At 37.3% G+C, this 13,233-nt stretch overlaps 1 protein-coding gene across 1 annotated transcript in view; it reads left to right on the forward strand.

Moving 5' to 3' along the window:
* ANKFN1 (ankyrin repeat and fibronectin type III domain containing 1) overlaps window positions 1–13,233 on the forward strand; it is a 152,343-nt gene that overhangs the window by 5,316 nt on the left and 133,794 nt on the right. Inside the window, exon 2 of the mRNA XM_029212880.1 lies at window positions 10,799–11,000. Coding sequence (XP_029068713.1) covers window positions 10,815–11,000 — 186 coding nt within the window. The 5' untranslated portion in view covers window positions 10,799–10,814. The remainder of the gene's footprint in view (window positions 1–10,798; window positions 11,001–13,233) is intronic.

Consider the following 13,233-nt stretch of genomic DNA (forward strand, 5'->3'; position numbering starts at 1 on the left):
AAGTGGCCAAAGCCCAGGGAATAGGTAGTTTTGAAATAAATCTGAAGAGACTCCACTCTCCACAGGTTATTCTCGCCATTTTGTACCTGGATTGATCAGGCTACTGTCACTCTTTCCTTACAGCTTGGCTCCAGGTATATTCACAGGTCCTCCAAAAGTGTAACTGAGATCAGGCCATAATATGTCAAAGAGCAGAAGTCTTTAATTTTCATGAAGTTCAATTTATCAATTTATTTTATGGCTTGTGCTTTTTGTGCCTCCTCTAAGAAATCATTGTCTTATTCAAGTTCACAAAGACTTTCTCCTATGTTTTCTTCTAAAAGTTTTACAGTTTTAGCTTTTGTAGTTAGTTCTATGATCTACTTCATTTTAAGTTAATTTTTACATATGATATGAAGTAGGAGTTGAGGTTCTTTTCTTTCTGGCATATGTATATCCCATTGTTCCAGCACTATTTGTTGAAAAAAATTCTTTTTCTCTATTGAATTACCTTGACACTTTTGTCAAAAATCAATTGATAATATATGTGCAGGCTATTTCTGGGCTCTCTACTCTGTTTCATTCACTTATATGTCTATCCTTATGCCACTGTCTTTATCTATATAGCTATCCTTACACCAGTACCATGTCTTGATTATTGTAGCTTTATAAGTCTTGAAATCAGGTCATGTAAGCAACTTTGTTCTTTTTCAAAGTTGTTTTGACTATTTTAGATTGTTTCCATTTTCATACAGCTTGTCAATCAATTTCTAGAAAGAAAGAAAGAGAAAGAAAGAAAGAGAGAGAAAGGAGGGAGGGAGGGAGGGAGGAAGGAAGAAAGGAACGGGAGGGAGGGAGGGAGGAAGGGGGAGGAAGGGAAGGAGAAAGAGAGAAAGAGAGAGAGAGAAATAGAGAAAGGGAGAAAAAGGAAGAGAGAAAGAAAGAGAGAGAAAGAAAAAGAAAGAGAAAGAAAGAAAGGCTGCTAGAATTTTGATTGAGACTGAATTGAATCTATAGCTCAATTTGGAAGAATTGGCACCTTAACAATACTAATTCTTCTGATCTGATCATAAAGAAGGTATATCTCTATTTATTTAGGTCTTCTTTAATTCACTCATTAATGTCATGTAGTTTTAAATGTATAGGTCTTGCATATATTTTGCTGCATTTAGTTCTATGTAGATTTTTGAGGATTTATTAGATTATTCTACAAAACTTTCATGTCATCTGCAAATGAAGACTGTCTTGCTTCTTTCTTTCCAATCTATATGCCTTTATCTTTCTTGTCTTACTTCACTGGCAAGAACGCCTAGAACACTAGAAAAGGTAGGAGTGGACATTCTTGCATTGTTTCTGATCCTAGGAGGAAGCACTTGGTCTTTAATCATTAAATATAATGTTGGCTATAGGTTTTTGCAGATTCTCTTTATCAGGTTGAAGAAGTTCCCTTATATTCCTGAAACTGTCTTTAATCATAAAGAGATGTTGAATATTGTCAAATGCTGCTTTATCTGCATTTATTAAGAGGACCATATGGTTTTTTCCCCTTTATTCTGTTAATGTAATAAATTATGCTTGAATGTTACACTAACTTGCTTTCCTGCAATAAACCATGCTTGATCATGATGTATTATCCTTTTTGTATATTGCTGAAGTTTATATGCTAACATTTTGTTGACATTTTTTGCCTCTATGTTCATGAGAGACATCAGGCAATAGCTTTCTTTTCTTGTGATGCCTTTTTTTCTGGTTTTGGCACCAGGGCTTCAAAAATGAACCCAAATTTTAAAGAGGTTTATGTAGGATTGGTAGAATTTCTTTCCTAAAGGTTTGACAGACCATAACATTTAACATGACTTTTATTAAAGATTTGGGGATAAAAAAATTATTAGGATGCAAAAAAAAAATCATAAAACTAGAAATTAGCTTTCCCATAGAGAATCTCTGCCTGGTTAACTATCTCCTAAAGTCTAGTCCTGTATCCATGTTGCAGAGACCAGCACACCTTCAATCTGTGTCCCCTGCTCTTTGTAACTCAGGTCTCCTAATCGTCTTTCATGGAAGAATATATATATTTTCTTTCTTTAGAGCAAATCCCGAGTCTTATTAAAGTTTTATTATTACTAAAATAATACCTTAAAATTGATCAATAGTGGTACACCCATACAATGGAATACTATTCAGCAATAAAAAGTGAAGAACTACTAATAGACATTACAATATGGATGACTCTCAAAATAATAAAGCTGAGTTAAAGAAGCCAGGTAAAAATATAGATGGCCAACAGGCACATGAAGAGATGCTCAGCATCGTTAATTATTAGAGAAATGCAAATCTAAACTACAGTAAAGTATCACCTCACACCAGTCAGAATGGCCATCATCAAAAAGTCTACAAATAATAAATGCTGGATAGGGTGTGGAGAAAAAGGAACCCTCCTACACTGTTGGTGGGAATGTAAACTGGTACACCCACTATGGAGAACAGTATGGAGGCTCCTTAAAAAACTAAAACTAGAGTTCACATACAATCCCACTCCTGGGCATATATCCAGAGAAAACCATAATCCAAAAAGATATATGCACCCCAATGTTCACAGCAGCATTATTTACAATAGTCAAGACATGGAAGCAACCTAAATGCCCATCAAAAGATGAATGGATAAAGACGTGATTTTTATACACACACACACACACACACACACACACACACACACAGTGGAATATTATTCAACCATAAAAAAGAGTAAAATAATGCCATTTGCAGCAACATGGATGGACCTAGACATTATCATATTAAGCGAAGTAAGTCAGAGAAAGACAAATATCATATGATATCACTTATGGGGAATATTAAATAATCATACAAATGAACTTATTTACAAAACAGAAATAGACTCACAGACATAGAAAACAAACTTATGGTTACCAAAGGGAAAAGGAGGGGGAGGGATAAATTAGGAGTTTGGGATTAACACATACACACTACTGTACAGTAAGTCCCCTACATGCGAACCTTCAAGTTGCAAACTTTCAAGGATGCAAACATGCATTAGTATGTCCAACCACGTAAGTTAGTTCATGTGTCTGGCGTACGTTGTCACGTGCGTGCATCCTCTACAAGCGGTTGTGCTTTTGTGTACTTTCCTGTACAGTACTGTATACAGTAGCACAGTACCTTTATTTCAAGCTAGAGCTGCAAGAGGACAATTTCATTGAACTCTTTGCTGTGCAACACAAGGAGTTTACTAATGAAGACCTGATGGAGTTGGAGGCCCAGAGAAAGGACAAAGAGAGACAAGAGGAAGAAGAAATAACTGAAGAACCGAACAGATTCACAATGTAGGAAATGGCAAGGGGATTTTCTTTATGTAAGAAGGCACTGTTAGTTTTTGAGGCACAGGACCCAAACGTAGAATGGTACACAAAGGTTGCAGCAGCCGGTCAGAATGCAATCCAGTGCTACCATATTATCTATGATGAGAAAAAAAGAGCTACTACCCAGACATCACTGGATCGTTTTTTCAAGAGGGTAGATAGAATTGAATCCAGCAAGGAACCAGAACCTATGCCATCAATGTCACGTGTGAGCGAAACTGCAGCTTACCCTCCATTCCCTATTGCTGATGATCCTTCAGCTCTACCGTCTCCCACGTCCTCTCCCTCCTCCGGTCAGTAACTCTTCTTGCCTGTTCACCCAATGCCAGCCACTGTATGCCAGCTGTTGTACTATACTACTGTACCTTTCAAGGTACTGCACTGTAAGATTAAAAATGTTTTGTTTTTTGTGTTTGTTTTTTATGTATTATTTGTGTGAAAAGTATTATAAACCTACTACAGCACAGTACTATATGGCCGATTGTGTTAGTTGGGTACCTAGGCTAACTTTGTTGGACTTATAAACAAATTGGACTTATGAACGCACCCTTGGAATGGAACTTGTTCGTATGTAGGGGACTTACTTGTATATAAAATAGATAAACAACAAGGACCTACTGTATAGCACAGGGAACTATATTCAATACCTTGTAATAACCTGTAACAGAAAAAAATCTGAAAAAGAATATACATATTCTTATATATGACTGAATCACTTTGCTGTGCACCTGAAACTAACACAACATTGTAAATCAACTATACTTCAATTTTAAAAAATTAAAATTAAAAAAAAAGAAATGCTACCATTAAAAAAAAAATTGACCCTCGGGACTCCCCTAGTGGCACAGTGGTTAAGAATCCACCTGCCAGTGCAGGGGACACGGGTTCAATACCTAATCCGGGAAGATCCCACATGCCGTGGAGAAACTAAGCCTCTGCACCGCAACTATTGAGCCTGTGCTCTAGAGCCCACAAGCCACAACTACTGAGCCCACGAGCCACAATTACTGAGCTGGCACGCCACAACTACTGAAGCCCAGGTGCCTAGAGCCCATGCTCCGCAACAAGGGAATCCACTGAAATGAGAAGCCCATGCACCGAAATGAAGGGTAGCTCCCACTTGCCCCAACTAGAGAAAGCCCGTGCATGGCAAAACCCAATGCATTTATTTTTTTTATTTTATTTTTTTAAATTTAAATTTAAAAATTTATTTTTAAAAATTGACCCTCAAATAAAGAAGAAGAATCCAGGTTAAAAAAAAAAAAAAGTGAATGATGATGATTCCACTTGTATGAAATTCCATAAAATGAAACCTAATCTATAGTATCAAAAAGCAGACCAGTTGTTGCCTGGAAACAGCAGGCCTAAAATAAATAGGTGTTCAAAAAATATTTATTGAACATCTGTTTATTTCAGGCACTCCGTTAAACAATTGGTATGTATTATCTAAAACTTTAATATCCCTTTAGACATGACTATTAAAATTGAGATGGGACCACTGTTAAGATGAGGAAATTGAAGCTAATATTTTGCTAAATATCATACAGCTAATTATATCTAATAAAATTATTTGAGTAATTTTCTAATAAGTAGAAAAAACAAAACCTAAAAGTAGATCAGCCTTGTATCAAAGTCCTTACTTTTGTATCAGAGTCCTTACTTTTGACACTGTGCTTAAAACCACTTCCTTCAGGCCTCTATCATTTTCTGGTGAAAAACCAGCTGTAAATCATTTTGAGAATTCCTTGTACATAATGAGTTATTTCTTGCTTGTTGTTTTCAAGATTTTCTCTTTGTCTTTAGCTTTTGACAGTTTAATTATGAGGTATCTAGGTGTGAATCTCTTTGATTTTATCCAACTAGGTGTTCACTGAGATTCTAGGATGTGTAGGTTAATGTTTTTCATCAATTTGGGGATGTTTTTGGCCATTATTTTTTCAATATGCTTTCTCCTCCTCCTTCTCCTTCTGGAATGCCTATTATATATATGTTGGTACATTTGATGGTGTCACACAGATCTCTAAGACTCTGGTTCTCTTCATTTTTTTTTCCATTTTGCTCTCCTAAAACTGATTTCAATTGACCTATCTTCAAGTTTGCTGATTCTTTCTTCTGCCTGCTCAAATATGATATTGAGTTCCTCCAGTCAATTTTTCATTTCAGTTATTGTACTTTTCAACTCCAGAATTTCTACTTGATTCTGGCTTTTTTTTTTATAAATTCTACCTTGTATTTATATTCTCTATTTGGTGAGACATCATTCTCATAATTTCCTTTATTTCTTTAGACATGAATTCCATTAGTTCTTTGAACATATTTAAGATATACAATTTAAAGTCTTTGTCTAAATGGAATATTACTCAGCCACAAAAAGGAACAAAATTGGGTCATCTGTAGAGATATGGATGGACATAGAGACTGTCATACACAGTGAAGTAAGTCAGAAAGAGAAAAACAAATATCATATATTAACGCATATATGAGGAATCTAGAAAAATGGTACAGATGAACTGGTTTGCAAGGCAGAAATAGAGACACAGATGTAGAGAACAAACGTATGGACACCAAGGGGGTAAAGGGGGTAAGTGGGATGAACTGGGAGATTGGGATTGACGTATATACACTAACATGTATAAAATAACTAATGAGAACCTGCTGTACAGCACAGGGAACTCTGCTTCACTTAGCTGCACAGTAGAAAGTAACTGAACATTGTAAAACAACTGTACCCAAAATAAATAAATAAATATATAGATAGATAGATATTAAAAAAAATAAAGTCCTTGTCTAATAAGCCCAACATTTGGACTTCTTCAAGGGCAATGTTAATATACTGCATTATTTCCTGTGAATGGAAAAATTTTTTGTTGTTTCTTTACATGTCTCATATTTTTTTCTGTTGAAAGCTAGGCATCTTAAATAATGTAATGTGGCAACTCTAGAAATCAGATTGTCCTCTAACTGAATTTGTAAAGTACAGAACTATATCTGTAAAGTCTGTATTCTTGTCATATGTGGCCACTGAAGTCTTTGCTTGGTTAGCTCAGTGGTCAGCTAATGACTGAACACAAATTTCCTTAAAGGCCTAGAACTGATCTTGGCAAAGAGGTTCTATGTATATGTTGGGGCACACCTTCAAGACTCATCAGGCAGTTGACATCTCTGCCTTAGCCTTCACATCCTGCTTGCACAGAGCCTCAAAGTCAGACAGAGATGAGAGCTTAGGACCTTCTCAGGTACTTTATGAGAATGCTCTCAGCTCTGGGCATGCCTGTGACCTGCTAGATCCCCAGGAATGTGTCAGAACGTTTCAAAGTCCTCTATGGACATCTAATTCCTCAACTTTTCCTTTTACGCTTTTTGGTTATCTACTGTTTGCTACCATTCTTATCCACCACCTCAGGCAGCTGTGATATTAAGCCATTGCTGATGTTTGTTTTCAACAGATGCCCCAGAGGAAAAGGTTATGTGCACTTGGTGAACTCAGAGTCAAATAAATTAAAAAAAAAAAAAAAGAAGTCTTGTGAGTGAGCTCTTCCAGGGAACCACCAGAAGTGTCAAATAATGATGATTCTCTCAAAATGGGGTTTTAAAGACGCTCCATTACTATTCTGCACCATCCAGTGGCTGCCAGGCTACTGGTTTTTACTATGAATGTAGGCTGTTTAGTCTTCAAGGCTACCACAGAGCTGAGGAATATGGGAATGAAGCAAGTTAAAAATGCCACAAAGCTTACTATTCTTACCAAATTCAGTTACTTTTCTTGAATAAACACTTCCTGGATTGCTTCAAACCTTTGGTTAATTTCCAGGGTTCTGAAAAATTAATTCTGACAATTTTTGCTGATGTTCTCATTGCTTTTATGTAGAAGAGGATTTTCAGAGGTCCTTATTTTGCCATTCCCACTGTCATACTTTTCTTTTGTTTTTAATATTTCTGTGAAATGTTTCATTAGGGGTACCACTTGTAAATGGCCATTTAAAAATCTCAGTTGGAGAGTTTTATCTTTTATTAGGAAAAGTAAACCATCTGAATGTATTGTGCTCACATATTCAGTCTTAACCCTACTCCTTCATTTTATATTTCTATTTATTATGTTTCCTAATTTTGTTTCTTTTTATTTCTCAAGTATTTTTAGACATCTTTATTCCTCTCTTCCCTCTAACAGTCTGAAGCTCTACTTGGTACTTCTGTTTTACCATAACTTACTGTAAACATACACACTAAAATATCTAAACATATTTTTATCAAAATAAAAATGAAGTATAGTAAGTACATAAAATCAGATTCAAAACAATGTTTACAACAAACAAAACTATTTAAATTATTACAGTGTACTTTGGTGTTTCTGGTTTGGGAAGAAGACTTGAAGTAACCTTAATAATTGCTGCTAGTTACTGAGTGGCTACTATGCACCAAACAGGATGCATACCTTTTGTTAATTCATTTAATCTTCACAACTCTGTAATAAACCTTTTTATATACTACACAGACTCAGAGAATTTTATTAAAGTGCCCAAAGTTACACAGATTACAGATAAAAATATCATGGTTCAAGCTTGGGTCTGCCAAATTCCAGAGCCAAAGCTCCTCTGCTTCTCAAACGCTTTTCCCTTTCCATGGTAAAAATGTAAGAGCACATTTAGCTGGGAAGGGTGTGCATGTTTATGAGAACAGATAATAGAAAGTTGTCTTTCTCAGTATCTCTCATCAGACAAAATTTTAAATATAGAGAAGGAAAAGAAAATATAATGATAGATGAAATCTAGAAAAACAGAAACGTGCTAAAGGATGGCCTGGAAGGAAGGGACAGCTGGGGTACTATGAGAAGGAAGTCAAAGAGACAGAGAAAGTCAACCTATTTTGAGTGAAGGGAACAGACAGGAGATGAGCAAAGACAAAAGAGACCGTGTGGGTAGGTGTCATCAGTTAGAGGGCAAGTCACTGGAATTTGATCAATCGACAAGAATTTATTTACTGGACTCCAGGGCACTGTGGGAGATACTAAAGAATGTAGAGTTATTTGGGGAATGATAATGATGTAGACAAGACAGATGGCTTAATGCTGAAGGAAAAGGCTAGAGACAGGAGGCAGAAGTAAATAAGTAAAGGCAATCCCCATGTAAGCTAGCTTGCATATCAATCTGGAATTTCTGTGGGAATGGTTAAGACATAGAGGAAGTGCTATGGCTGCTATTGAATTATAGGTAAAAGATTTGTAGGCAGAAAGAGGAAGATGCCAAATCACCTACTGCTTTTGTGTAAATTAAAAATTAATGAAAATATACCCACATGTACATACACACTACAGACAGTGCTTTACATCCTCCTTCCAAATGTAAATGTGGCCGTTTGGCTGAGAATGGGTAGGGCCTGATGAACGTGACTAATAGTGAATAGGTCTGACCTCCTCAGAAGGCACCAGGAAGTCTGTGTTGGAGAAAATTACAAGCAAGACTTAAAAGGTGCCTAAAGACATTCAACAATGTAATGAAGATGGATCTCCATTTGTTAAAGTGCAAGGAAGTCAAGGTTAGTTGGTGCTAGTGGACATGGAACCCAGTTCAGAAGCATGAGAGGAAATGAGCTTTCTGGGTAGACCCTTACTATATTATAAGTAATAGACTCTCAAATGTGCATTCATTTACTCTGAAGTATCTGCTGAGTATCTTCTATAATAAATATGATAGCTGTCAGAAGTCTGCCTACATTCTAAGCTACTTACATTCATTATCTCATCAAATCCTCACAACCATAATATGTAGTTGTTGTTATTTTCTCTATTTCAAAAATTAGAAAAATGAGATGCAGACATGTTACGTAACTTGCCCAAGATCCCATATTCAGTAGGTGGAAGAGGAGATTCACATCTTAATCTCTGTTATATTTCTTTTACCCTGAGACAGGCACATTTTAGGTACTGGGGATATAAAAAGTAATATTTAGCAGTCCTTGCTCTTGTGAAGCATATAGACTAGCTGGGAGACAGAAAGCCGAGCAAACAGTTGTAACGTGATAAAGTATTTACTGTAACAAGCACATACTGAGTGAATGAGTAAAGAAATACCCAAATTTGCCCTGGGGTGTCAGAAACTACTTGAGCATAGACTTTAAGGATCAACAATTGTTTCCTAGGGGATGCAGGCACAGATGGAATTTTAATACATACAGAGCAGTGCATACAAAGACCCAGAGGTAGCAAAGAGTTTGAACCACTTAGGAAACTCTAAGGAGATCAGAAAGACTGAAACCTATAATGTAGAAGTACAGTATCAGATGAAGCTAGAGAGGCAAGCACTTGTATGTAAAGCTAAAGAATATGGTTATATCCTGTAGGAGTTGGAGAATCACTGAAGTCAGTGCTGTGAAGAGTTTGGTCAATAAAAGAGATTCTACATGGTATTATATCAGAGTCCATAAAGCTATAAAAATTCAAGGACTGAAGATGTCCTAAGGGTCACGGCTAAGTGGCAATGGCAGCATTACCAATGGAAGACTCCACTGGATATTTGAGGGCAGGTGGTGGGAAGGCAGCCGCATGCTCCAGAGACCTGGGCCCAATGCACCAGAGGCTGCACCAGGGATGGAGACACCTTGCACATAACTGCCTTAGCCAATTATTTCATTCATACATTTGTTCATCCAATACACACATGCTAGGCAGCAATAGCATTGGTAGCATCAATATTTCAATAGCAATACCCAACATAATGATGGACAGCCTTTGAAATCCATAGCTAACCTCCTGGAAATTGACCTCAGGTATGACGTTGGTGAGGACCTGTTTAGAGATTTGTGGAACAGCAGTCAAATACTACTTGGAGAATGCCAGTACTAAGTGTCCTGGAGGACACTATCTGAAGTATCTGGGGTGAGCAGGGATGAGCCTATCGGTACAAATTCCCCAAAGCTCTGGGCACTGCGATAGTCCAACAAATCTCGGACAACAGGCACAGTTTAACACTTTTGAGAGAAGGGGGATCTGCAGGAAACAACCACACTCTTTTATACACCCAACAGAAGACAGCATCTAGAGTATAAGTAGCAAAATTCCAATTATATACAGCCAAGAATAATTGAACAGACTCCCTGGGTTATAGAATTGAGATACTTCCTCCCAGTGGGACAGAGATCAAAAGATTTTTCGTAGAGGCTCAAGTCATATATGTTTGTATGTAAATGCATATGTTTATATAGTAAATGGATGTTGTCATTTCATTCTTGCCACCAATTCGCTATTTGGCCATAAACAAGCTGCTTCCCTTCCCTGGGTTTCAGCTTTCTCATCTATAACATGAAAAAGCTGGATCTGATGATCTCTAAGGTCCCTTCCAGCTATAATATTTTATTAGGATTCCAGATGGTTACTGGGGATGATAAAATTTTTTGCCAACTTATAATTATGTTGTGTAAATTATTACATTAGATTTTTCTCCTCTTAGGAATTGCCGTGTGAAAATGACCCAACAAATGCAGAATTTACATCTTTCTCAGTCAAAAAAACATAGCGCCCCATCATCTCCCAGTGCTGCCAAACGCCTGTACCGGAACCTCTCTGAGAAACTGAAAGGGAGCCACTCTTCGTTTGATGAAGCCTCTTTTAGAACAAGAACTGACCGGCTGAGTCTCAGAAAGACTTCGGTGGTAATAAAACTCTTTATTCTCATCTTGGTTTGATTAGTGCAGTTGTGTTTGGATTTAAGGAGATACTACGATGATCCACGTTTACTCCAGAACCTGATGTTTGCAAGTTTATAAATGTTGAAAGTCAGGTAAGGTAGGAACTGCACATATATATGTTAGTCGAAGTTTAAGTGACTGTGAGATTTTCCCTTTCTTTTTCTTAATTTCTTTTCCTTTATTTCCCTTAGTTTTTCTTTCTCTAATAGACCAAAGAGCCCACAAAATAGCAGCTTGACAAATATGGAGTTTGAGATTAAATAGGCTTTCTGAGAGATCCAGTGTTCATTCAAATCCAGTGTTCATTCAAATATTGAATGAACAATGAACAATATTTTATTTACTTATTTGTGATGTATACCCCATATGCTTTCCAAAGGCATTCCAGACAGAATCCAGGCAAAAACAAAAAAAAAATGCAAATGTATTATACAATGGTAAATAAATCAATAGCGATGGTGATTGTGGGGGACAGCAAGGGAGCAAGAAAGAGAAAAAGAAAGAAAGAAGGAAGGGGAGGAGGGTGGGAGGGAGGAAGGAAGGAAAAAAACTGGAAAAAGAAAATAGTGGGGATGGAAAGAGAAATAGATATACCAAAAACCTAGGCAAATACAGTACCTAAAATTTATCATTACATTTACCTCTGAGTTCCTAGTCAGTCAAAGCAGAAGGGAAAGGACAATTGGTAATAGCATTCCATTAGCTAATAACTGCAAGTATACCAAATGAATATCTTCCTGTTGCTAAGTCCTCTGGCTTCTATAAGATGTCATAGTGAATTATGTAATGGAGGATAAAGAGTAGTACTGGGGATGTTATAAACATTCTCACATAGCAGTTTCTTATACTGCCCCTCAGTAGAAGCTGAGGGCATAATATTATCATGCTCAGCAAGGGTATTTCTGCAGGGGGTAATGGCACCATTTGTTTGAGCTTAAAACAGAAATGAGCCCTAGCCTTTCCAGATAGAAGCATACTAGAGTTTGCCAACAAAAGCATGGCGAAGGAAATGACTTAAGAGTGAGAGCAAGTATGGCACATGAGAAATTAGACATACTAAGAATCACAAACAAATACACAACGGTGTTGTTTGGACAGGGCAGCATTTTAACTTTGCACTCATTTGTTTTCTAGTTTGTTTTCTCATTTCAAACTCATCTTCTGGGAGGGCTTGGTTGTGGCTGAGTTACGGCCTAAGCATCAGAGGCTGTTCAGCTTAGCAGATTGTCGACAAAACACTTTTCGGTTCAGCAGACTGCCATGTAGCAAAGAGAGCTGCATATCAAACAGTTCTATCCCCTGGGTCCCCTTTGTCAAAACAAGCATTTGCATAATAGCTTTGTGTTTTCCTCCAATTTCATTCATGTGTTACGCACTCAGCTATGTCGACCTGTAGCCTTTGAATGGGAGAATTGATTTTTGATGAGACTAAAAATAAAACCTGCCTACCTAAATATGTGTTTACTGAAGACCTTCCACATTTTAATCAGGCAACCCCTATGCTAGCTCAGGACCATTGGTATTTCAACATGTTTAAACACCTGGCAACTCTTGAAGAAGATACCAGATAAATGTATGAATAGTATATGTGTTGCTCTTATCCCATGAGCCACAGAAATATGTATTTGAGAGAATTCTAAAGCTTTTCTCCTTTGCTTACTATTAATCCCCTGAAAGAACTTTTCAAAGGAAAGATACTGTCTTTAGCTATTCTCTTCTATAGGTGATTTGTATCCTATGAATATTCAACCTTTGGCCCTCTCAGGCCCTAAAGCAATTGCCACCCATTCACTGAAACCTTCCCTGGACACCACCTCTTGAGCCCCTCACCTGAGGTCTCAGAAATGCCAGGTATTCAGTGGCTGGGGCTCAGGGTTGAGAAAGTGTAGAGGTTAGTATGAAGGAGTCTAGGAGTTAGGGAGTCAAGCAGTGTGGACCTACTAGAGATTTGTAAATAAGGAAGGGACATGTAGCAGTGTAAATTTTAGAAAGACTACTCGTGTCAATATGGAGTGGGGATGGAGGAGACTAAGACTAGCAACAGGTAGGTCACTGCCATGATCTGGTAACAGTCTGAGAAACAGTCAAAACACAGGGACGGAAAGGGAGGGGATGAGTTTGAGAAACAGAGAAAGTGTATTCCAAGCTAGTCATAATTTAAATTACCTGTGCTGTGTTATCTATGCCAGCGTTTTCC

This window comes from Monodon monoceros, unplaced genomic scaffold (assembly GCF_005190385.1).
Source record: "Monodon monoceros isolate NGI ecotype Baffin Bay Population unplaced genomic scaffold, NGI_Narwhal_1 Super_Scaffold_9, whole genome shotgun sequence".
In the NCBI taxonomy this organism is placed as follows: Eukaryota; Metazoa; Chordata; class Mammalia; order Artiodactyla; family Monodontidae; genus Monodon; species Monodon monoceros.